Here is a 26,677-nt window from a genome sequence, read left to right on the forward strand (position 1 = left end):
TTTTGAAGCTTACATCATGCATGCTTCAAAATATGTACAAACGGAGTATGTAGATGAGAAGTGCCCTACTTGCTCCGTTTCGCATTCTTTGATTTGGACTCATACTCTGACCCTCCTGTGCTCCAATTTGCGTGCTTGGAGCACGGTAGTATGCATTTTCAGAAACACCCTGTGTGTTCTGAAAGTTCTACTGTGATAATGTCTATGTAAAGTGTTATCAAAATGAATCCCCTGTGTTGCGATGGGAGCTGGAGGAGCACAACCAGTCTGTCTCACTGGATGCATCCCAAATGCCACCCTATTCCCTTTATATTTGTTAAAAGTAGTGCACTAAAAAGGGAAAAGGGTGCTATTTGGGATATTTGCTATTTTGTCTCTTCCAGGGAATAGAAGGAGGAGTGGGAGTTAAACGTTGGGTCAACCAGGAGTCAAAATAGGGAAGGAGCTGTGTAAATGCACCCCTCCCCCCTCCCTGTGGTACTCAAAGAAGCCAGTTGACCGAAGCCTCCAATCCAGCCTAAACATAGAACTCTGTCTCACTTTATTTATGTACTTCTATGAATCACAGCTAAAAGTATCCCTCTTGTTAATTCACTAAAACCATATAAAAGCATAGGAGGATTTTCAGGTTATTCTTAGTGGTTTCTTCACGTATGTTATAGTAGGCTATGTTATTGTATTGCTCACTAATGTTTTCTATTTGGATCATCATGGAGGCTTGGCAGGTGCCAGCAAAGGCTTAATGTGGTCTTAACAAGGTGTGTGTGGGCATGTGTTTTGAGTTGAGGAGGATGCTGAGGCTGCACTGTCTAGCCGGCCCCGTACCAGGAACCACTCCATAATGTATTAGATTACATTTTTTGCATGAGAGAGTGTGATATGAATTACCTCTGGCAGGCGCCAGGGACAACCAGGAAAAATGTGCTCTGAGGGCAGTTCTCTCTCTCCCAGTGGGTGAGGCAGGCGGGCCATGGTGATGCCAATCTCTAACAGACTGGCGGCCGTGCCCATTGGCCAGACCAGAGTAGGGCAGTTTGGTGCAGAGCCAGAACATCTCACTCTCTATCTGAGAGGCCCAGCAGGCCTTGACTTGATGAGAGGCAGGATGAGAGGAGGAAAATCCTCTCTAAAAGCTTAAACTCACCACCAGAGCTTTTATACTGGTCCACACTAAAGTGGTCAGTTTGCAGTAGGGCTGTGACAATACCAGTATCATGATATTTGTTCCATGGCATAAAAGAAAACACGAAGCAGACCAAACACTTTGGTCATTTTAAAAACATGCTGTATGTAAAATGATTGTGTGCGTTAGCTTGGTAAAAAAAACCTAATGGTGTTTGTTTCCAGCATTAGGGCTGTTTTCCTGAAGAAGTTAAATCCACTTCATGTTTTGTTTTCTTGCCACAATACTAACGAGTATCACAATACTGGTATTGTCCCGGCCATAGTTTGCAGTGCATCTTGTGAACATTGTTGAAGTAAATTCTAATTCTTCCACAGAATTGCAAGCGGTGAACTTTCTACATTTGTGGTCTACACTGGTTTAATAATTGACTCATGGGGTATGCAGGTCTAGGGTGAGATGCGTTTTGGCTTTTACACAGTTCTAAACACCAGCAGGAGTAAAGATTGCACCCCCTGCCTTTGACCTTTGACACTCCAGTATGTAGTCCTCAGGGGCGACCCACGCTTGTGGAAGACACAATGCTGCAGATAACTATTGAGTACTGTATTTCTACTCATTTACAATCCCCCTTTTACGCTGCATTCTTCACTAAATAAAAACTTGCACGGTGGTGCCCAGCCATACAGAGTCTGAGTTTAGATTAAGAGCCTGCATTCAGACAGCAGCTTTTGGTCAACACAAGAGGAGAGGAAGAAACTCCCCTCTTACGGTCTCTCTCCTCTGTCGCTCTCTCTCTCTCCCTTTCCATCCAGCTATTCCCCCTAAGCTCTCTGACATTCTGGCACCTGTTTTCCTCACAAAACCGTTAATTTATCACTGAATTATTAACTAACAGCCCACAATGTGACTGGGGGGTTGCCATGGCAACACAGGCTTCTATCGGAAGCAATTTAGCCCGTGGGTGTGTGTGCAAGGAGGTCCATAACGGCAAAATTGTTGGTCGGGCCATTGAATATTGTAAGAGATAAATATGATACAGCAATCACATGCTGCCCTGAAAAGGAGGGGGACTAATGTGCATTACTCTTGTTTATTTCAGGAGTGTTTATCCAACAGAGAAAATATTATACTGTACTGTGGTTCGGGGACCTATTTATTTATTTTTTTTGTAATGAGCTCAGTGGAACAGAGAGCGAGACCAGAGGCCTGTAATGTTAATCAGTGGTTCTGACTGGGACTGGCTGGGGAGGGTTTGAGGAGACTGGATTAATCTGTTCTGTTCCACGTCGCCTGCTCCCTCCTTCCATCCCTTACCCCTGCCTATCTAAGCACTAGAACACAGGGCTTCTATCCAATATGCCTCATATTTTACCCGGTTCTACTCCATTCCCCGATAGCCAAAGGCTGAAAGCTCCATGTAGAATGAATAAGCTCCAGACGGTTGAACACTACATCAATGTAAATGAGATGAGGTTGGGATCCAAATGTGGGATGGGATAAATTTCCCATCGTTGAGGACCGAACTCTACAGTCTAGCCGTCACCTTGGAGAATCTTCTTTTATGCTGTCGCTTTGTGAGAAACATAAAAATCTGTAAGTTATAGCATTGTCCTTTACAAAACAGCCCATGGTTGTGCCCCAAATGACACCCTATTCCCTACAGATCCTGGCCAATAGTAGTGCTCTATATAGGGAATAGGGTGCCATTTGGGAAGCGGCTCAGTTCTCCTACCTCCTCCCCTGGTCCTTCCCAGTAAACCTTCATGGCCAGGGCTCAGGCTGCCTGCAGGCAGGCTCTATAGAAATACCCAATAAAAGATGAACGCTTTGGTATGGAGTGGGCTGGACGGACAGACAGAGGATGTCTATCTATCAACCTGTTGAAAGGCCACATGAGAGACTACTAGATCTCTCAGGTCCTGAGACTGCTGTCTAACAGGCTGGCTTTACTTCAAATACCATCAACGAAGGTTTTATTGACGGAGTGACTGATCATCTGACTACTGGTGTCTTTGCCATCATGGATATTAAACGGGTCAGTGTGGATTCCTCAGCAGTGTTGGAAAACAATCTTTTTCTTGCCCCCCATGGAGACATGTCTTAGTTGAAACTATAAAACCAAATCAAAATGAGAGACAAAATGAGAGACAAAATGATTTATCAGAGCATGGCGGGCCAGACAGGCAGGGTAAACCAGTCAGGTTTACCCTGCCTGTCTGGCCCGCCATGCTCTGATAAATGTGGAACACATTATTGTTTTTTTTTATAGAACTCTCAAACCTACATACCAATCTAACAGAATGCACATGGCAATAAATTACTTTTGAAAAGAATGGGGAAGTGAGTTAATTCAGGAGCGTGTTGCTAAAGTAAAAAGACATAGCTAATGGGATTAAGGGAATACAGCCTAATTTAGGATTCTGGTTGTTCATTAGTGGAAGAGACATGAGTCCAGAGAGTGTTCTCCCCAGAATGCAAGACTAGATAAAGTACAGGAATGCCCTCTAGACCATGATAAATAAGTTAAAACACAAACTAGCTAGCTACTATCAGATGGTAAATTGTTCTGTAGGTATAGCCTACAGTACTCTGTGAAGGGCCAAAGCTTTGATTCTAGAAATAGCTACTCCGACTCCCTTCTTCCTTTTGTAGTGTGTGTTTTTTTTTAAATGCCCATCCGTGTTATTCTTAAGTATTCTATCGAGAGATAAAGAACTTTATTCCTGTCAGTATTCAGCAGGGTGGAGCACATGCACTCCTTTGTACGCTATTGAAATCCCTTTAAGTGCCATGTTTGCTAAAATGGGGCTGCAATGTGAGCGTTTGGCAAGCGCCTCAGGTCTGGACGCCTGGGCCAGTAAAAGTAGATCTGTGTGGAGTCAGGGCAGGAACAATGAGAAGTGAATAGGGATGATGACTGGAGGAATTTCTTCCACTCCAGCTCTCTCAACAGGGCTTCTCCTCTCAGCCCAGCACCACTCTCTCTCAGCCCAGCCTCCCTCCACAAAGCTGCATGGGGCTAGGGAGACCATAGGGGTCGGGGGAAGAAACGGCAGTAGGGGTTCAGATGGGAGGGAGCGGGTCAAAAGTGAAGCAGATGTGTCTGTGAGAGCTTTGGGAACGCCAGTAGGAGCTCTGTTAACTACCCCCCCCTTTAAACGCCCAGTGTTCCTACTAAAGTGCAGCAGTACAAAGAAGCATGAAAACGATTACCATCCATGACATCAAACATAGATACAGTATTGTATGTGGACAAGATGGACAACTGTGAGAATTCCCTTCTCAGAATGACATACAGACAGTGTGACATTACTTAGTGCAATCACAAGACTCATCAGTGGATTTAACAAGATCAGTTTTTGACAGGCAGTCGGAGCTTGATCATTATGATGACCTTTTCACCTCATGCTGAACATCTCCGATGTGAGCTTTATACAGAGCATTGCATTAAGCTACAGGCCTGGCCATCTGGCTCTGCTATGTCCATACAGGCAGATCTACTGCTCCCTCCTCAGCCTCCATAAGTGGAACTGCAGCCATGGGTGATCCTATTAGGGGAGGTGGGAGGGAGGGAGAGTGTGTGTCTAAATGGATTGTTAGTATGGATTTCCGGGTCTCTAGGGGGTTGGCTGGGGGTTATTGGCACATTTGATCTAGTCTAGTGTGTTGGTCTGGGTAATGAAAAGGGTAGCCCACTTAAAAACATGCAGGAGGAACTAATGCTAGGGTCTCTAGACTGGCTATGATTATGCTGATAAAATGATATGATTGTTTCCGAGAAGTTTTAAATGCTTCCTCTCATCTTCAGCTGTAAATACGTTTTCTACCATGTTCTTATTTCTTTGGGTCTTGCACAGACTTTCCTACAGTAGATGGATTAAAACGTACAGCACAATGGATTTTCAATACTTTGATTAAATCATTCCTTCAAGAGTCAAATGAAATCCAGACAAACCACAGAGATCTGGTTTGGAGACGACCATGGATGCATCCCAAATTGCACCCTATCCTCTATATAGTGCACTACTTTTGACCAGAGCCATATGGGCTGTGGTCAAAAGTAGTGCACTATAAAGGGAGTAAGGTGCCATTTGGGACATAACCAATGTGAAGTAGGTTCGAGATGAGCCCTGACTGGGGAATAAGTTTAGTTTGGACACTGATTTATGAGTGTTTGTGGCTCACGGGGTCACCAGTTCTGTCACCAGTTCTGTTCTATTTTTTTTTTTTACTTTAGTTTATTTAGTAAATATTTTCTTAACTCTTAACTGCATTGTTGGTTAAGGGCTTGTAAGTTAGCATTTTATAAAACACCTATTGTATTCGGCGCATGTGACAAATGAAATTTGATTTGTTTATTTTCTCTGCAGCTTATAATACACCCAACTCTGAACAGATGGCTTCAGACATTGACTCTCTGAATGGAGTAAGGTACTAGAGGGAGTGGCTACATTTGGGAATCTAATATTGGGACCACTATGGCATCACATTCCTCTGTCTTTAGTCCCTAAAGGCAAACCGAAGAGAGGAGTAGAAAGAAGTACAGTCTGTCACTGTGTGCAAGGCAGAAACTCTAGAGATTCTGAACAAATGTTGCTATTGTTTTCAACATTTTCTAACATACCACTCCAAAAAATGCTGTCCCTCTTGTGAACATCTGCTTTTGTTTTCAAAACTGCAAAAAACTCCCTCTGTATAGGAAAGAGGTTCTCCTTTTGGTGTTTGATTTAGCCAGCCTGAGGAAGAATCACCATGAGAACAAGCACAGCAAGGCATCTTGCCTCTAAACAGTGACATAAGTATAAATGAATGACTGTTCCATACCTCTTCCAGTATGAATCATCATGTCTCAAGGTGGTGAAATGTATGTAGCTGCCATCAATGAATGAATGTAGGTGATGTAACTGTCGTAATTACCAGGCCCATCATCTGCCCTGAAATCATGATAACAGCCCGATGGTTGTCACACACAGCCTAGCCTCCAGGCGGATCTACAGATCTACAGCTGACGTGATTTAGTGTCCTGCGGTGCCCTGAACTGCAGCCATACCGCCAGGCAGACATAATTCCGGATCATGCAGTAAATTAGCAGTAGTGAAAGGATCGAGGCTGAATCGGCTCTGAGGTCTCTGCCTCTCAGAAACAATCTCTCTTTCAGCAGTGCTCTCTATGCACCAGGCTCAGACTAGAGCAGGGTGGGGTTGAGAGAGGTTTGGCATTGGTACACACACTAATAGATAGACATATGTATGCACATTGACATTGTACACTTACTGTACACATCATAGAAGAATGATGTATATTTTAGACAAGCTGTATATAAACTCATCAACTCATACTGACCAAAAGGGTATATTATGGCAAACATCTCCTGGTATGTTTAGTTGATAACCGTACAGTATTCGAAACATGCAAATAGACCTAATGATTTGTAAATACAGACTTCCTGTATAGCCTGTCATCCATTGGCCCTATAGCATTTTTAGCTAAATATGATTTGTCTATTAGAAGGGTTTTGCATATATTTTGTTGTGACTTCAAAGTTATGTCCCTAGGGCTGTGGAGGTCACAACATTTTGTCAGCCGGTGATTGTCAAGCAAATAACTGTCGGTCTCACGGTAACTGACCGTTAATTAACATAAACACGTTTAGTATCTCCTGGCTTCCACACAAGCCACTGATGCAATACAACCATTATTTATTTTAGATGGGTCTAAAGAAACATAATATGAAAAAATTGTAATCTATTTCAGACGAACAGAATAGCATACTCTGAGTTGTCCTGATGTGGCTATGCCAAATGGCTGTGAGATACACTAGTTCATTTTACAGACAAGATTTGCTTAGAATTCCGTGGCATTATTTTATAGTATGAATACAATTGAACAAAGCTGAATAAAATGGAAAGGATATTTTCTCCAAACGATTTGAGGGAGTGCGCACTATTCCGTGTTGAGCGAAAAATGAGGTGCTCCTATATTCATTTAGAGGTATTAATTTAGTTGTTCTATCAACGTTGGGCTATATGTTTTGATTGTAAGGTTGCATGATATGAGGTTGCATGATACTCCACTCCAGAGGCCTTGGGTCTTCCACTCCCCAGGACAGGTAGGCACGCTGACCAGAGAGATGCCTGCTCATAGAGGACCTGGTGGGGGTTGAACACTCCTCTTCCAGTTCCACAGTAGAGAGGAGGTCCCTCCCTGTACAGACCCTGTCGAGGGATCCTATACCCTGTAAAACGCCAATCTCTCTGAGCAGCCTGAGCCTCCCTGAATCCGTCTGCACATCAGAACGCTAACTTGGCTCCCGAAGTGAAGTCATTGTTTTTATTAGAAACAAAAGTTTTTCATCAGCCAGGCCTGGACAGGAGCAGAACTGTAACTGAACCCAACTGGAGGCTTCCCCCACCGAGACAGACTGCAGACAGGCCTCACTCCTACATCTATCTCTCCCTTTCACTGAAATTACTAGAGACCACAGTGCTAAAATCATTATATGGTACTATGTGCCTATACCAAATTGTCTGGACTGGTGCAGTCCTTGGTGTATTGGCTTGGCTATCTCAAGGTCACTGGTACAATTCTGGCTCAGACTTGCTATCAGACTTTCAAACATCAATATTTCTATGCTTCTCAGACAACTCAGGAAATTGACCTCTGACTCTGTGCTATTCTTCAGGAGCTAGTCATTTCAAGCAACGCCCATCTTCTTCCCTCTGATATGGAAAGTGAGTTTCCACTGTGTGAGATGTGCTCTCTGTCGTCGGACTACACCGAACATATATACATATAAATAGTCCCAGTTTCAAACACGCATTTGCGGTCAAAAAGAGTCTGTTTACGATTTTATGCTGTATGTTTTATATTCATATCAAGTCACAATATACAGTCACAACAGTCATTATACACTGAACAATAATATAAACTCAACATGTAAAGTGTTGGTCCCATGTTTCATGAGCTGAAATAAAAGATCCCAGACATTTTCCATATGCACAAAAAGCGTATTTCTCTAAAATGTTTTAAACAAATTAGTTTACATCCCTGGTTGTAAGCATTTCTCCTTTGCCAAATAATCCATCCACCTGACAGATGTGGCATATCAAGAAGCTGATTAAACAACCATATTCAGCAACTTCACACAGCCATTCAAGAGGAGTGGGACAATATTCCACAGGCCACAATCAACAGCCTGATCAATTATATGTGAAGGAGATGTCGCGCTGCATGAGCGAATGGTGGTCATACCATATACTGACTGGTTTTCTGACCCACACCCCTACTTTTTTGTTAAGGTATCTGTGACCAACAGATGCATATCTCAAATCAAATAGTATTAGTCACATGCGCCGAATACAACCTTACAGTGAAATGCTTACTTACGAGCCTCTAACCAACAATGCAGTTTTAAAAAATACGGATAAGAATAAGAAATAAAAGAAACAAGTAATTAAAGAGCAGCAGTAAAATAACAATAGCGAGACTATATACAGGGGGGTACCGGTACAGAGTCAATATGCGGGGGCACCGGTTAGTTGAGGTAATATGTACATGTAGGTAGAGTTATTAAAGTGACTATGCATAGATGATAACAACCGAGAGTAGCAGCGGTGTAAAAGAGGAGGGGGCAATGCAAATAGTCTGGGTAGCCATTTGATTAGTTGTTCAGGAGTCTTATAGCTTGGGTGTAGAAGCTGTTTTAGAAGCCTCTTGGACCTAGACATGGCGCTCCGGTACCGTTTGCCGTGTGGTAGCGGAGAGAACAGTTTATGACTAGGGTGGCTGGAGTATTTGAGAATTTTTAGGGCCTTCCTCTGACACCGCCTGGTATAGAGGTCCTGGATGGCAGGAAGCTTGGCCCCAGTGATGTACTGGGCCGTTCGCACTATCCTCTGTAGTGCCTTGCGGTCGGAGGCCGAGCAGTTGCCTTACCGGGCAGTGATGCAACCAGTCAGGATGCTCTTGATGGTGCAGCTGTAGAACCCTTTGAGGATCTGAGGACCCATGCCAAATCTTTTCAGTCTCCAGAGGGGAAATAAGTTTTGTCGTGCCCTCTTCACGACTGTCTTGGTGTGCTTTGACCATAATAGTTTGTTGGTGATGTGGACACCAAGGAACTTGAAGCTCTCAACCTACTCCACTGCAGCCCCGTCGACGAGAATGAGGGTGTGCTCGGTCCTCCTTTTCCTGTAGTCCACAATCATCTCCTTTTGTCTTGATCACGTTGAGGAAGAGGTTGTTGTCCTGGCACCACATGGCCAGGTCTCTGACCTCCCTATATGCTGTCTCGTTGGTGATCATGCCTACCAATGTTGTGTCATCGGGCAAACTTAATGATGGTGTTGGAGTCGTGCTTGGCCTTGCAGTCATGAGTGAACAGGGAGTACAGGAACAGACTGAGCACGCACCCCTGAGGGGCCCCTATGTTGAGAATCAGCGTGGCCCGTCAGGAAGTCCAGGATCCAGTTGCAGAGGGAGGTGTTTAGTCTCAGGGTCCTTAGCTTATTGATGAGCTTTGAGGGCACTGGTGTTGAATGCTGAGCTGTAGTCAATGAATAGCGTTCTCACATAGGTGTTCCTTTTGTCCAGGTGGGTAAGGGCAGTGTGGAGTGCAATAGAGATTGCATCATCTGTTGGGGCTGTATGCAAATTGGAGTGGGCCCAGGGTTTCTGGGTGTTGATAATGGTGTTGATGTGAGCTATGACCAGCCTTTCGAAGGACTTCATGGTTACAGATGTGAATGCTACGGGTCGGTAGTTGTTTAAGCAGGTTACCTTAGTGTTCTTGGGCACAGGCACTATGGTGGTCTGCTTGAAACATGTTGGTATTACAGACTCGGACAGGGAGAGGTTCAAAATGTCAGTGAAGACACTTGTCAGTTGGTCAGCGCATGCTCGCAGTACACGTCCTGGTAATCCGTCTGGCCCTGCGGCCTTGTGAATGTTGACCTGTTTAAAGGTCTTACATCGGCTGCGGAGAGCGTGAACCCACAGTCTTCCGGAACAGCTGATGCTCTCATGCATGTTTCAGTGTTATTTGTCTCGAAGCGAGCATAGAAGTAGTTTAGCTCGTCTGGTAGGCTCGTGTCACTGGGCAGCTCTTTGCAGCCCTTTGCAGTCCATAATAGTTTGCAAGCCCTGCCACATCCGACGAGCATCAGAGCCGGTGTAGTACGATTCAATCTTAGTCCTGTAATGATGCTTTTCCTGTTTGATGGTTCGTCGGACGGCATAGCGAGATTTCTTATAAGCTTCCGGGTTAGAGTCCCGCTCCTTGAAAGCGGCAGCTCTAGCCTTTAGCTCAGTGCGGATGTTGCCTGTTATCCATGGCTTCTGGTTGTGGTATGTACGTACGGTTAATGTGGGGACGACGTCCTCGATGCACTTATTGATGAAACCAATGACTGATGTGGTGTACTCCTCAATGCCATTGGAGGAATCCCGGAACATATTCCAGTCTGTGCTAGCAAAACAGTCCTGTAGCTTAGCATCTGCTTCATCTGAGCACTTTTTTATTGATCTAGTCACTGGTGCTTCCTGCTTTCATTTTTGCTTATAAGCAGGAATGAGGAGGGGAGAGCTTTGTATGTGTCTCTGTGTGTGGAGTATAGGTGGTCCAGAGTTATTTTAACTCTGGTTGCACATTTAACATGCTGATAGAAATTTGGTAAAACGGATTTAAGTTTCCCTGCATTAAAGTCCCCGGCTACTAGGAGCGCCACCTCTGGGTGAGCGTTTTCTTATTTGCTTATGGCGGAATACAGCTCATTCAGTGCTGTCTTAGTGCCAGCCTCTGACTGTGGTGGTTTGTAAACAGCTATGAAAAATACAGATAAACTCTCTAGGTAGGTAGTGTGGTCTACAGTTTATCATGAGATACTCTACCTCAGGTGAGCAATAGCTCGAGACCTCCTTATATATCGTGCACCAGCTATTATATATCTGTATTCCCAGTCAGGTGAAATCCATAGATTAGGGCCTAATTTAATTAATTTCAATTGACTGATTTCCTTATATGAACTGTAACTCAGTAAAATCTTAAATTGTTGCATGATGTGTTTATATTTTTATCCAGTATAATTAGATGTTAATTCCTGTGTAGGTATGCTTGCTTCAAATACTTTATTGAATAGACAGAATCATTTACAGTTTTTTCCTCACTTGAAGAAAGGCTAAATTAAGTGATTTTGTATTTCTATGGGGTATAGTGCAGAGTCGGTGACAAAAGGTTTTTATCAAGTGTGGATTTTTCTGCTCCTTTTACATCGTGTTGCTCTTATTAGTGAAGGTGGGAAACAACATCTCCACTTCACTGATCCTCAACACTGGGGCCCCACAAGGGTGCGTGCTCAGCCCCCTCCTGTACTCCCTGTTCACCCATTACTGTGCAGCCATGCACACCTCCAACTCAGTCAGCAAGTTTGCAGACGACACAACAGAAGTGGGCTTTATTATCAACAACGACGAGACAGCCTACAGGGAGGTCACTCGGGGGCACTCGGAGTGTGGTGTCAGGAAAACAACCTCACTCAACGTCAACAAAACAAAGGAGATGATCATGGACTTCGGGAAACAGCAGAGGGAGCACCCCCCCATCCACATTGATGGGACAGCAGTGGAGAAGGTGGAAAGTTAAGTTCCTTGGCGTACACATCACAGACAAACTGAAATTGTCCACCCACACAGACAGTGTGGTGAGGAAGGCACAACAGCGCCTCTTCAACCTCAGGAGACTGAAGAAATTTGGCTTGTCACCTAAAACCCTCACAAACTTTTACAGATGCACAATTGAGAGCATCCTGTTGGGCTGTATCACCGCCTGGTACGGTAACTGCACCACCCACAACCTCAAGGCTCTCCAGAGGATGGTGCGGTCTGCACAACGCATCACCGAGGGTAAACTACCTGCCCTCCAGGACACCTACAGAATCCGATGTCACTGGAAGGCCAAAAAGTTAATCAAGGACAACAACCACCCGAGCCACTGCCTGTTCACCCCGCTACCATCTAGAAGGCGAGGTCAGTACAGGTGTATCAAAGCTGGGACCGAGAGACTGAAAAACAGCTTCTAAGGCCATCAGACTGCCTACATTCAGACTCAAAATCATCGGCCACTTTAATAAATGGATCACTAGTCACTTTAATAAATGCCACTTTAATAATGTTTACATATCTTGCATTACTCATCTCATATGTATATACTGTATTCTATACCATATATTGCATCTTGCCTATGCTGCTCGGTCATCACTCATCCATATATTTATATGTACATATTCTTATTCCATCCCTTTACTTTAGATTTGTGTGTGTTAAGTAGTTGTTGTTGAATTGTTAGATTACTTGTTAGATATTACTGCACTGTCGGAACTAGAAGCACAAGCATTTCACTACACTTGCATTAACATCTGTTAACCATGTGTATGTGATCAATAACATTTGATTTGATTCATGACACAGCAGGGGCGAAACGCTCCTTGTGAATGCCAGTTACTTTTTAAAGTTAGCTATAGTGTGATTCTAGCCTTCAGCTAATTTACCGCAGGCTGCGTCTCTGCTGCTGTTTTATTCAACCTGGCTCATTTTGTAGTCCCTTTATACTTCAGAGAAACAGCTTGCCTTAGTAAGGTAATAGATACTGGTACTTCCACACTTTTGTAATGATAGTGAAAATGGCTGTTGTCCTATAAACGTATGGATATCAATTGATGTCTGATAAATAATTATTTATCAACAGATGTTATAAACTAGTTGGAAAACAACTATAGTAAGATGTACGACATTCAATTACTTTTTTATTTGTTTGATTTTCTCTTCCTGTTGCTCGGACGATTAACCAGAGCATAGGTGTCTTATACTAACTGCATATTTCCTATTTCTCTCCTCTGTCCTCTCTGTCTGTCTAGATGAAGCTGTGGAACAAGTACAAGGTGACCAGTATTCCCTCGCTGGTGTTTGTGGATGCAGCCACAGGGAAGGTGGTGTGTCGGAACGGACTACTGGTGGTGAGAGATGACCCCAAAGGTAAATCTCCTCAGTCAGACTGAGCCTCAGCACTGAGTAACTGTACGGGCACCGGAACACAGACACACACGCGCGCAAACAAGCACACAGTTTATTACATGAAAAATGCCTCGTCAGAATTTCATATTGCGAAGTTTCTGTGCCACATCCTTCACCAGTTGGAGAGCTGGCCATATTTCTCAATTTGTGTCCTGTTCTGGTATTGCATGAATATTATAAAGTGCCCTGTCTTATTCCCACATCTGCAGACCTATAATTTCCAAGCTTTTAAGTGGGAGACTGCCTGTTCGCAAGAGCAGACTTGCATTCCTTTCTGGTACATGAGAGGATGTCCTCTCATGGCCAAAAAATCACAATATTTTGACATCCTGCTCTTTAGAGCCCTTATTGCACAACATGAGAAAGGCCCATTAGTCAGAGAGGGGGTGTTCCAAAAAAGGTCCAAATACAAATTCCATCTAGACACCGTTGCCCAAGATGACACACAAAACAATACATACCTCGGCCTAAACATCAGCGCCACAGGTAACTTCCACCAAGCTGTGAACGAGCTGAGAGACAAGGCAAGAAGGGACTTCTATACCACCAAAAGGAACATCAAATTTGACTTACCAATTAGGATCTGGCAAAAAATACTCAAATCAGTTATAGAACCCATTGCCGTTTATGGTTGTGAGGTCTGGGATCTGCCTGCCAACCCAGAATTCACAAAATGGGGCAAACACCAAATTGAGACTGCATGCAGAATTTTGCAAAAATATCCTCAATGTACAACGTAAAACACCAAATAATGCATGCAGAGCAGAATTAGTCCAATAACCCCTCATGATCAAAATCCAGAAAAGAGACGTTAAATTCTACAACCACCTAAAAGGAAGCGATTCCCAAACCTTCCATAACAAAACCATCACCTACAGAAAGATAAACCTGGAGAAGAGTCCCCTAAGCAAGCTGGTCCTCGGGCTCTGTTCAAACACACCCCACAGAGCCCCAGGACAGCAACACAATTAGACCCAACCAAATCATGAGAAAACAAAAAGTAAATTATTTCCAATGTGTCAAGTAATTTAAAAATAAAAACTGAGCAAACTAGAATGCTTTTGGCCCTAAACAGAGTATACAGTGGCAGAATACCTGACCACTGTGACTGACCCAAACTTAAGGAAAGCTTTGACTATGTACAGACTCAGTGAGCATAGCCTTGCTATTGAGAAAGGCTGCCGAATGCAGGCTATGTGCACACAGCCCACAAAATTAGGTGGAAACTGAGCTGCAATTCCTAACCTCCTGCCAAATGAATGACTATATTAGAGAGACATATTTCCCTCAGATTAACAGATCCACAAAGAATTCGAAAGCAAACCCAATTTTGATAAACTCCCATATCTACTGGGTGAAATACCACAGTGTGCAATCACAGCAGCAAGATTTGTGACCTGAAAAGAAAAGGGCAACCATTGAAGAAGAACACACCATTGTAAATACAACCCATATTTATGTTTTATTTATTTTCCCTTTTGTACTTTATCTATTTGCACATCATTACAACACAGTATATAGATGTAATATGACATTTGAAATGTCTTTATTCTTTTGGAACTTCTGTGAGTGTAATGTTTACTGTACATTTTTGTTTATTTCACTTTTGTTTATTATCTACTTCACTTGCTTTAGCAAATTTAACATATGCTTCCCATGCCAATAAAGCCCTTGAATTGAATTGAATTGCGAGAGAGAGTGGAGAGAGTAGGCATGGTGGCAGTAGAACACGTGGTGCAGGGGAATGGATTTCACGAGCTGAACTGTATGACAGATCCTCTGTCTGCATAATGAATCCCAGTCTCCATCCCAGCCCACAGTAGACTGCATACTGTATCATTCCCATGATTCATTAACACCAACTAGATGTGGTAAAGAGATTCGTCCATCCCCTCCTCTTTCAGAGCTGTTAGAGGGTAGCGGTAGCAGAAAAGGGGTGTGTTTGTGTTGTAGTGAGGAAGGGAGACGGGGGTTACAGGCGGGGTAGTAATGAGTTTGAGGTGGGCTGGGGGTGAAAGGGGGAAGGTGGTTTCAGCATTGTGAAAGGGCCTAGCTGTCTTCAGTGGTGGAGTGGAGGAGAAGTTGCCTGCAGCACCAGGAAGGAGTGCACTTTTACAGTGTGAATGGGGACAACAATAAAAGGCTACAGCGGCAGAGGCAGTGGGGATGTGTCAGCCCTGCCTAATGAAGGCCTATAGAGGAAGGCCCACATAAAGGAACCTTTACAGCCCTGCCTACAGCGCTTTATTTATGATTACACCTTATTATTTGGTCATCCCAAATGCATCTCTAGTGCTTGACACTAACAATGAAGACACCTTGAAAAAGAAACGAGAGGGAGTAAGGCTGGCAGCGCTCCCTGTATGGGAAATTGAAAAGCATGGCTTTCAATAATCATTCAAATCTAATTTTGCATCTGTGCGGTCCCATTTCCAAACGCAGATGACATGGATTACAAAAGAGCTTGTGAGTAGGAGACACACTGGGTTTAGACGTTTGTATGACAAATGCTGGGCACATGTGCATGTATTTAATATCTAATAGCTGTGCCAGGGGGATGGAGAGAGTGCTCTGGTTTTGAATGGGGAGTTTCTCACACACAGAAAAAGCTCTCTTCTCTGTTCACTAATCAGACCCTTGTCTCTCTATCCTTTTTCCCCAACACCAAACCCTCCCTCCCACCCTACTTCTCCCTCATTCCATCACCCCCTCTTCACCTCTGTCCTTTTCTCCCTCCTCCCCCTTACCCCCCCCTCTCTCAGGCCTGGAGTTCCCCTGGGGGCCCAAGCCCTTTGCGGAGGTGGTGGCCGGCCCTCTGCTCAGGAACAACAGGCAGACGACAGACATCAGCTCCCTGGAGGGCCACTATGTGGGAGTGTACTTCTCAGCACACTGGGTAAGTGGTGGGGGGGCCGGGAAGGACACACACACGCAGGGAGGGAGGGAGGGAAAGGACCCTCATTTTCTTCTCAGGCACCCAGCTGTCCTCTGATATGAGCAGTAGCCTTATGAAAACAAAGGCATCAGTGAAAGCCAGGGCGGGGCGGCAGGGCACAGCGGGAGGAAACACAGCAGCCGGTAGCCAGGAATGGACAGAGTTGTTAGGGGACTTCCATTGTCTGGAACTACAGTAGCTAGTTATTCCACTCCTTGCCGTCATCACCAACTAGTGCCCTTTTTAAAGTGGGCGTCAGATCCATTGTCTCTGTCAGTGCTGGGCTTGCCCATCCATGTGAAGGTCGTGACTTGGTGATGCATGAAAGGCTTGTGTCACTGATGAGCTCAGCTGATGACACACACACACACACAGGCCGCAGACGCCCCTCCAGCTGCCAGTGTTGCCTTCAGCTCCAGAGAACAGTCAACACCAAGCCATAACGCACTGACTGGTCCACTTTCCAAACCAATACAAATTTGTACATTTTATTTGTCACATGCTTCACAAACAACAGGTGTAGACTAACCATACATTTTTTACTTACAGGTCCTTTTCCAACGATGCAGAGTTAAAGATAAAATAGAAATAGTGACATAAGGAATAAATACACAGTGAATAACAATAACGAGTAAAAATAGCATGGCTATAGACAGGGAGTACCAGTTCCAAGTCAATGTGCAGGGGTATGAGGTAATTGAGGTAATTATGTACATATATAACTACAAAAGCTATGACAATGGAGCCGAAGGGGATGGCTGCCGTTTTACGGGCTCCTAACCAACTTTGCTATTTTGTGTGTTTTTATGCATTGTTTGTAACTTATTTAGTACATAATGTTGCTGCTACCGTCTCTTATGACCAAAAAGAGCTTCTGGATATCAGAACAGCGATTACTCACCTCGAACTGGACAAAGATTTTTTTTTTATGAGTCCGACGCGAAGGATATACTGTTTCTCCGAGACCAGGCCCAAATTCCTATCATTCGCGTGAAGAAAAGACAGAGGTACAGGGGGCGGAGATCAGGGTGCTTTGTGAGAATTCGTCAGCGAGTGCGTAACCCGCCTCTACCATCTGTTCTATTGGCAAACGTGCAATCTCTGGAGAATAAACTGGATGAGCTCCGTTCGAGACTATTCTACCAACGGGACATTAACTGAAATATGTTATGTTTCACAGAGTCGTGGCTGAACAACGACACGGATAATATACATTTGGCTGGATTTTCCGTGCATCGGCAGGACAGAACTGCTACGTCCGGTAAGACGAGTGGTAGTGGTGTGTGTCTGTCTGTCAATAACAGTTGGTGATCGATGTCTAATATTAAGGAAGTCTCGGTATTGCCCGCCTGAGGTAGTGTGGTCCACAGCTTATCATGAGGTACTCTATCTACCAAGAGTTTTCATCTATGTTTTTCGTAGCCGTCTATTTACCACCACAAACCGATGTTGGCACTAAGGCCGTACTTAACAAGCTGTGTAAGGCCATAAGAAAACAAGAAAATGCTCATTCAGAAGCAGCGCTCCTAGTGGCCGGGGACTTTAATGCGGGCAAACTTAAATCCGTTTTACCTCATTTCTCCCAGCATGTCACCTGTGCAACCAGATGGAAAAAAAACTCTAGACCACCTTTACTCCACACACAGAGATGCATACAAAGCTCTCCCTCGCCCTCTATTTGGCAAATCTGACCATAAATCTATCCTCCTGATTCCTGCTTACAAGCAAAAACTAAAGCAGGATGTACCAGTGACTCACTCAATACGGAAGTGGTCAGATGATGCAGATGCTACGCTACAGGACTGTTTTGCTAGCACAGACTGGAATATGTTCCGGGATTCATCCAATGGCATTGAGGAGTATACCACCTGAGTCACCGGCTTCATCAGTGCATCAATGACATTGTCCCCACAGTGACCGTATGTACATATCCCAACCAGAAGTCATGGATTACAGGCAACAACCGCACCGAGCTAAAGGCTAGAGCTGCCGCTGCCGTTTTCAAGTAGTGGGACACTAATCCGGACGCTTATAAGAAATGCCGCTATGCCCTCAAAAGAACCATCAAACAGGCAAAGCGTCAATACAGGACTAAGATTGAATCCTACTACACTGGCTCTGATGCTCATCAGATGTGGCAGGGCTTGCAAACTATTACGGACTGCAAAGGGAAACCCAGCCGCGAGCTGCCCAGTGACGCGAGCCTACCAGATAAGCTAAATGCCTTTTATGCTCGCTTCGAGGCAAGCAACACTGAAGCACCAGCTGTTGTGGACGGCTGTGTGATCACACTCTCCGTAGCTGATGTGAGCAAGACCTTTTAAACAGGTCAACATTAACAAGGCTGCGGGGCCAGACGGATTACCAGGATGTGTACTCCGAGCATGGTGGACCAACTGGCAAGTGTCTTCACTGACATTTTCAACCTCTCCCTGACCGACTCTGTAATACCTACATGTTTCAAGCATACCACCCTAGTCCTTGTGCCCAAGAAATCGAAGGTAACTTGCCTAAATGACTACTGCCCCCTAGCACTCATGTCGATATTCATGATGGCTGGTCATGGCTCACATCAATACCATCATCCTGGAAACCCTGGACCCACTTCAATTCGCAAACCGCCCCAAAAGATCCACAGATGACGCAATCTCAATTGCACTCCACACTGCCCTTTCCCACCTGGACAAAAGGAACACCTATGTGAGAATGCTGTTCATTGACTACAGCTTAGCGTTCAACACCATAGTGCCTACAAAGCTCATCACTAAGCTAAGGACCCTGGGACTAAACACCTCCCTCTGCAACTGGATCCTGGACTTCTTGACCAGCTGCCCCCAGGTGGTAAGGGGAGGCAACAACACATCTGCCACGCTGATCCTCAACACGGGGACCCCTCAGGGGTGCGTGCTTAGTCCCCTCCTGTACTCCCTGTTCACCCACGACTGTGTGGCCAAGCACGACTCCAACATCATCATTAAGTTTGCTGACGACACAACGGTGGTGGCCTGATCACCGACAACGATGAGACATCCTATAGGGAGGAGGTCAGAGACCTGGCAGTGTGGTGCAAGGACAACCACCTCTCCCTCAATGTGAGCAAGACAAACGAGCTGATCGTGGACAACAGGAAAAGGAGGGCCGAACAGTCCCCCATTAACATCGGGGCTGTAGTGGAGTGGGTCGAGAGTTTCAAGTTCCTTGATGTCCACATCAACAACAAACTATCATGGTCCAAAAACACCAAGAATGTTGTGAAGAGTGCACGACAATGCCTTTTCCCCCCTCTTGAGACTGAAAAGATTTGGCATGGGTCCCCAGATCCTCAAAAGGTTCTACAGCTGCACCATCGAGAGCATCCTGACCGGTTGCATCACCGTTTGGTATGGCAACTGCTCGGCATCCGACCGTTACGCGCTACAGAGGGTAATGCGTACTGCCCAGTACATCACTGGGGCCAAGCTTCCTGCCATCCCTGTTCTCTCTGCTACCGCACAACAAGAGGTACCGGAGCGCCAAGTCTCGGTTCAAAAGGCTTCTTTACAGCTTCTACCCCCAAGCCATAAGACTGCCAAACAATTCAATTGCACCCCAGACTATTTACATTGACCCCCTCCCCCCTTTGTTTGTACACTGCTGTTTGTTTATCTATGCATAGTAACTTTACCCCTACCTACATGTACAAATGACCTTGACTAACCTGTACCTCTGCACATTGACTCGGTACCAGTACCCCCTGTATATAGCCTCGTTATTGTTATTGTTACTTTTTATTTTATTCTGTGTTACATTTTATTTTTTACTTAAGAAAATATTTACTAAATAAACAAATCTCTTTCTTGAACTGCATTGTTGGTTAAGGGCTTGTAAATCAACATTTCACAGTAACACGGTAAGGTCTACACCTGTTGTATTCAGCGCATGTGACAAATACAATTTGATATAGTTATGTGTATTATTTTAAGGCTACATTCCCCTCTCTTAACAGTGTAAATCCACCCCACCATTAAGAGACAGTTCCAAGCGTGAAATGGCCAGCACTTGGCCAGGGGATTACTTTTTACCAACAACCTGAAGTGACCCTCGACAGGATAGAGTAGGCGACCCAGTTCCTCACTGACTTTACCCTCGTCACTAGCTATGTGTGTGTGAGCGCTGTGTTTGTGTCACTGAGGCTGAGAAAGAAAAAGGAGGAAATGGAGAATGGATAGAGAGACTGAGTGAGACTGGTCTGGTTTGTTTTCTTCAGCCACAGATCTGCCACCGCTGGCACTCTGATACCATCTTAATGCCAGCCGTTCTGCTCCTCCACGCTCGCACGCACTCATGGAGGGAACACAACACACACACACACACACACACACACACACACACTAGACCAGAGACTATGAAGTCATTCTCCCTGCTTGACTTGTGAGTATGTATTTTGAGAGCCCTCTCAACAACAAATGCCTCCAAGCCAAGACCATCCTGAGTTCAATCCTGAGCACTTAGGTTCTCACATTTGAATGGCCCAGGAAACAAAATTAAATGTTAGTCCTGGTTTCTGGTGAAACATTGGAGTGACGTACTGCAGAGTCAGTCAGAAAACACACCCAAGGCCATGTTGACCTCAACTACACATCCGTCATCATTATATATATATATATATATACAGTTGTATAGGTCATTCTGGAAACTGTTTGTGTTGTCCCTGCAGTGCCCTCCATGCCGCAGTCTGACCCGGGTGCTGGTAGAATCATATCGCACTGTGAAGGAATCGGGTCAGAAGTTTGAGATAGTGTTCGTCAGCGCTGACAGGTGAGACTCATGCAGTATTTCCTTCACACACGCATACACACTCTCTGTCTCGCGCTCTCTCTGTTGCTCTCTCGCTCTCTGTCATGCTCTCTCACGCGCATATATATATATATATATATATACATACACACACATTGTTTTTGTCTATTTAAAATAACATCAAATTGATCAGAAATACAGTGTAGACATTGATAATATTGTAAATTACTTTTTGAGCTGGAAACGGCTGATTTAAAAACAGAATTATAATAATAATGGAATATCTACATAGGTGTACAAAGGCCCATTTATCAGCAACCATCACTCCTGTGTTCCAATGGCATGTTGAGTGCCTAGAAGGCCAGCATCCCGGAGTCGCCTCTTCACTGTTGACATTGAGACTGGTGTTTTGTGGGTACAATTTAATGAAGCTGCCAGTTGAGGACTTGTGAGGCGTCTGTTTCTCAAACTACACACTCTAATGTACTTGTCCTCTTGCTCTGTTGTGCACCGGGGCCTCCTACTCTTTCTATTCTGGTTAGAGACAGTTTGTGCTGCTCTGTGAAGGGAGTAGTACACAGCATTGTATGAGATCTTCAGTTATATGGCAATTTCTCGCATGGAATAGCCTTCATGTCTCAGAACAAGAATAGACTGACGAGTTTCAGAAGAAAGTTCTTTGTTTCTGGCCATTTTGAGCCTGTAATCAAACCCACAAATGCTGATGCTCCAGATACTCTAGTCTAAAGAAGGCCAGGTTTATTGCTTCTTTAATCAGAACAACAGTTTTCAGCTGTGCTAACATAATTGCACGAGTATTCTAATGATCAATTAGCCTTCTTAAAATTATAAACTTGGATTAGCTAACACAACGTGGCATTAGAACACAGGAGTGATGGTTGCTGATAATGGGCCTCTGTACGCCAATGTAGATATTGCATTAAAGATCTGCCGTTTACAGCTACAATAGTCATTTACAACATTAACAATGTCTACACTGTATTTCTGATCAATTTGATGTTATTTTAATGGAGAAAATTTTGAATCGACTGAAAAAACAGAGTTGACAGTGGCTCTGAGGGTTGTTTTGTGTTTGTCAACCAACGCAGGTCGGAGGAGTCCTTTCAGCAGTACTTCAGTGAGATGCCTTGGTTGGCAGTTCCATACTCAGATGAGGCCCGACGATCACGACTCAACAGACTCTTCGGAATACAAGGTACAACCCTGTCTCTGATGTCTCCTCCTGTACTCATATACTGAAGTCCTCCTGGACATGATGCTCAGAGTGAGTATCAAACACTAACTGTCTGGCCAAATTATGTGTTGATGTGGAGAAGCGGCCTAATGGCAGCCAGCTCTACTGTGTGCTGTTCTGTGCTGGGTTAGGGTAGGGAACAGTGAACAGATAGCCCTCAAGCTAAAGGAATGTGGGCTGGTAATCAAGTTTACTGTCCCGCTCGCTGAGTAAGGGTCATTTCTCTGTCTCACTCTGCCTTTCTTTTTCCTTCTTCCCAAGGCTTTTTTTCTATAACCCACCTCCCACCCCCGTCTCTCGCTAATGCCCCACCATCATGTCTGTCCGTCTGTGTCGTCTGTCTGTCCGTCCACAGGGGAGTAGTGTGGTTGTAGTCAAGGTGCTGGGTCATTGCCTCTTCTGCCTGAATGTTAAGAATGCTTGCAGGACTGGTCGATACTGCCCCGCTTCCCCATTCAAACCCGTTATTCACACTGGCCCCCACCCATCACCACACACACACACACACACACACACACACACACACACACACCCTTCCTCCCAGCCAAACACACACTATGCACTCTGTTTCTGATAAGGCTGTTTAATACAGCAGTGAGATTGTAATCTGAAAGACTGTGGGAGAGAAAGGGGTCGGGTGTTATGAAAAATCTCCTGAACAGGGAACGCAGCGGGAGTCTGAGCAGAGAAATGGATGGAGAGAGACAGAGAGCAGAGGCAGGTCAGAGCCTCTGAGGGACTTTAAGCTCCTCCATACCACACAGATAAACAGTGGGAGAGAGACAGCCATATGTGGTGAGAGTAACTGGAAACATGGAAGAACAGAAGGGTGAGGTGGCAGAGTAGCAAGATCTTCAATTCATGATTGTTCTCCCTGTTTCCATCTTTCTCACTTTCTTTTTTCCTCTCTCCCACCCTCCCTCCCCAGGTATTCCCACCCTTATTCTGCTGGACACGGAAGGTCACATGATCACGCGACAGGGCCGTGTGGAGGTGCTGAATGACCCAGAGTGTCGGCTCTTCCCCTGGCACCCCCGGCCCGTACTGGAGCTCAGCGAGTCCAACGCCGTGCAGCTCCACGAGGGGCCCTGCCTCGTGCTCTTTGTGGGTGAGTAGATGAGTGGATGACCATTTCAATGTCAGTCCCTACCGTGCACCTCCACGAGAGGCCCTACCTCGTGCTCTTTGTGGGTGAATGGAGGAGCATTCAGTGCTGGTTTCTACCAAAACAATCCTTCAGACTATGTATAGTAGTACATTCTAAAGAATATTGTGCAAGTAGTAAAAGTGAACAGATCAGTTGTAAGGCCGCATGCTATTTTAAAGTTTGAGAACATGCAAGAGTAGGGTAGAGAGAAGGATGAGAAGAAAATGGTCTGTCTGTCTGTTAGGCTGTTAGCATTGAGAGAGATGGCAGAGATGGATGCCATGCTCTGCTAAGTGGCTCAGGCCAAAGTGGACAGGACAGCCAGCAGGCCAGACGACACAATAATAAAGCAATGTGAGAATGGAGTGACCGGGTGCACACTGATGACCTCATGATTTCAGGCCACCCTAAGATCAGATCCAAAGGGGTCAGCCACAGCTCTCCTCCATTTGCCTCCTCACTCATCTGTACATCTGTCCGTTCACTCACCCCGTCTCCTCACTCATCTGTACATCTGTCTGTTCACTCACCCCCTCTCTCCTCCCGTCCTGCACATTCTTTCTCTCCTTTTTCTCATGGCTGGTTTTCTTTCTCTCTTCATCCTGTCCCCTCTCTGGTCTTTCGCTCTTCATCCTGTCCCCTCTCTGGTCTTTCGCTCTTCATCCTGTCCCCTCTCTGGTCTTTCTCTCTTCATCCTGTCCCCTCTCTGGTCTTCATGCATTCACACCCAGTTTTCTCTCCTCTGTCTCACTCTCTCTCTCACACACACATTATCTCTCTCAACCTTCACTCTTTATACTCTTTTCATACATTTGACTCCTGTGTTTCTCTCGTTCAGATGCGGAGGAGGAGGGAGAGCTGGAGCCGGCGAAGGAGCTGATCCAGCCAATCGCAGAGAAGATCATGGCTAAGTACAAAGCCAAGGAGGAGGAGACACCACTGCTCTTCTTTGTGGCTGGAGAGGTTAGATAGTGGACACATGCACACGCATGCACACACACACACACCTCCAGCTGACCTAGATGAGAATATTCACACCTGATGAAATCTTCTTCTTCACTTTTGGTGTTTTAGTTGTTTTGCATTCTTATCTTGTGTACTGTACATCTCTACTGTGGGGGTCTGTCTCTGTGTGTGATTGCTTGTTGCTATGCTCTGGTATGATGTTCCATCTGCTTTAGTTATCACATATCATAATCATCTGGTAGAGAACACCAACCGACACACAAATGTGTGTGTGTTTGGGTGGCAGGTACCCTAGTGGTTAGAGGGTTGGGCCAGTAACTGAAAGGTTGCCAGATCGAATCCCCGAGCTGACAAGGTAAAATCTGTCGTTCTGCCCCTGAACAAGGTAGTTAACCCACTGTTCCTAGGCAGTCATTGTAAATAAGAATTTGTTCTTAACTGACTTGCCTAGTTAAATAAAGGTTAAATTTTAAAAAATATATAAAAATTAAGCTACAGTATAATATCAGAGGGGCAGTTTCTGAGGGATGAAACCCCCTTCCACACGGCCCAGAATTCAGTTGGCCGTCTGTCTGATGATAGCCGTTCTCCCTCTTTCCGCAGAACAGCTGTGCACCTCTCCCTCCCGAATCCCTCTATCTCCCCCTCGTCGATCCTTCCGCCAGCCCTCAGTGCAGGAGGGATCATGGAATTTTCTTAACTCTTGTTATCTCTTGTTTTTCCTTCTCATCCTTTCTGGAGCTTGTGGAGTTATCAGCAGGGGCAGCCATAATTACCAGATTAGCTAGCTCTCCTTCTCCTCCTCTCCCCTGCTCACAGGGCTCAGAGCTCGGGGAGGTCAGCACGCTGCCCCATGTCAGATGGTCTAGGTTTCAGCCATGGGGGACTGCACAGGTGCTCCCTCTCTGTCCTGTCTGACCATCTGCCTGGCTGCCTGAGGCCACACGGCTCTCATGACAGCCTTGAAATGCCACGGCCACAGACAGACCGAAGGACGCACGCGTTCACATGTCACAGACAGGCGCTGGGGCTAAGACAAGATACTAACACCCTCTCTCTTTACCGTTCACTTGTTTTGGGGATTTGTTGCATATTAAATGGTATTTCTGTTCATCTGGACTCGACCCATTCTAATGAATGCTTTCTAGGTGCATGTTCAATCTGGCACCCCTGGTAGTCTATAGCAGGCAGGTACAGTTTTCTTCTCATCGTCTGGGTTACATGTAGCTGGATCTGAATTCACCAGCACTGGATCTGTTCCAGACTGGGATAGTCCCAAATGGCACCCAACTCCCCATATAGTGCATTACTTTTTACCAGAGCCCTATAGGGAATAGGGTACCATTTTGGATGCAGCCTGTGTATACCCTGTTAGATATCACTCCCTGCCATGGGCCCATTGGGCTCTCTGTTATGCCAGGCAGAGGCTGGATATGCCAGGCAGAGGCTGAGGTTACATGATGGACCCCCATGCAGCCTACAGGGCCCTGGCCTGGTTGAGGCCTGCCTGCATGTGGCTAGACCAGGCCCTGTCTGCCCCACAGGGAGAGCCTGGCCTGCAGAAAATGAGAGGGGATCTCATTACCCCGCTATGTCACACGGGCTGAGAGAAACTGACTGGCAACCTACAGTAGGACAATTGGAAGACACCCTATTCACACAGAAAATGAATGGGGATTGATTGATGTGTGATTGCAATAAAGATGTCTACTGTAATTTTATAAGTGTTTCTATCAGTACACTACATGACCAAAAGTATGTGGACACCTGCTCGTCAAACATCTCATTCCAAAATCATGGGCATTAATATGGAGTTGGTCCCCCCTTTGCTGCTATAACAGCCTCCACTCTTCTGGGAAGGCTTTCCACTAGATGTTGGAACATTGCTGCGGGGACTTGCTTCAATTCAGCCACAAGAGTATTAGTGAGGTCGGGCATTGATGTTGTTCGATTAGGCCTGGCTCGCAGTCAGCGTTCCAATTCATCCCAAAGGTGTTCGATGGGGTTGAGGCCTGGGCACTAAGCAGGCCAGTCAAGTTCTCTCTTTATGTAGTGTTGTCTCTCTTGTCGTGATGTGTGTTTTGCCCTATATTTATATATTTATTTTAATCACAGCCCCCCGTCCCCGCAGGAGGTATTTTGCCTTTTGGTAGGCCGTCATTGTAAATAAGAATTTGTTCTTAACTGACTTGCCTAGTTAAATAAAGGTTAAATAAAAATTAAAAAAGTTATTCCACACTGATCTCGACAAACCATTTCTGTATGGATCTTGCTTTGTGCACTGGGGCATTGTCATGCTGAAACAGGAAAGGGCCTTCCCCAAACTGTTGCCACGAAGTTGGAAGCAGAGAATCGTCTACAATGTCATTGTATGCTGTAGCGTTAAGATTTCCCTTCACTGGAACT

The 26,677-nt window shown here is 45.2% G+C and overlaps 1 protein-coding gene across 2 annotated transcripts in view; it reads left to right on the top strand.

The window, feature by feature from the left end:
* Positions 1-26,677, top strand: part of LOC120018189 (nucleoredoxin) — a 74,471-nt gene that overhangs the window by 42,999 nt on the left and 4,795 nt on the right. For both annotated transcript variants that reach the window (XM_038961247.1, XM_038961248.1), the window contains exons 2-7: positions 13,036-13,153; positions 15,955-16,088; positions 20,824-20,924; positions 22,013-22,119; positions 23,087-23,266; positions 24,144-24,268. In XM_038961247.1, coding sequence (XP_038817175.1) covers positions 13,036-13,153; positions 15,955-16,088; positions 20,824-20,924; positions 22,013-22,119; positions 23,087-23,266; positions 24,144-24,268 — 765 coding nt within the window. The remainder of the gene's footprint in view (positions 1-13,035; positions 13,154-15,954; positions 16,089-20,823; positions 20,925-22,012; positions 22,120-23,086; positions 23,267-24,143; positions 24,269-26,677) is intronic.

The sequence above is a fragment of the Salvelinus namaycush genome, chromosome 23 (genome assembly GCF_016432855.1).
Source record: "Salvelinus namaycush isolate Seneca chromosome 23, SaNama_1.0, whole genome shotgun sequence".
NCBI classification, from domain to species: domain Eukaryota; kingdom Metazoa; phylum Chordata; class Actinopteri; order Salmoniformes; family Salmonidae; genus Salvelinus; species Salvelinus namaycush.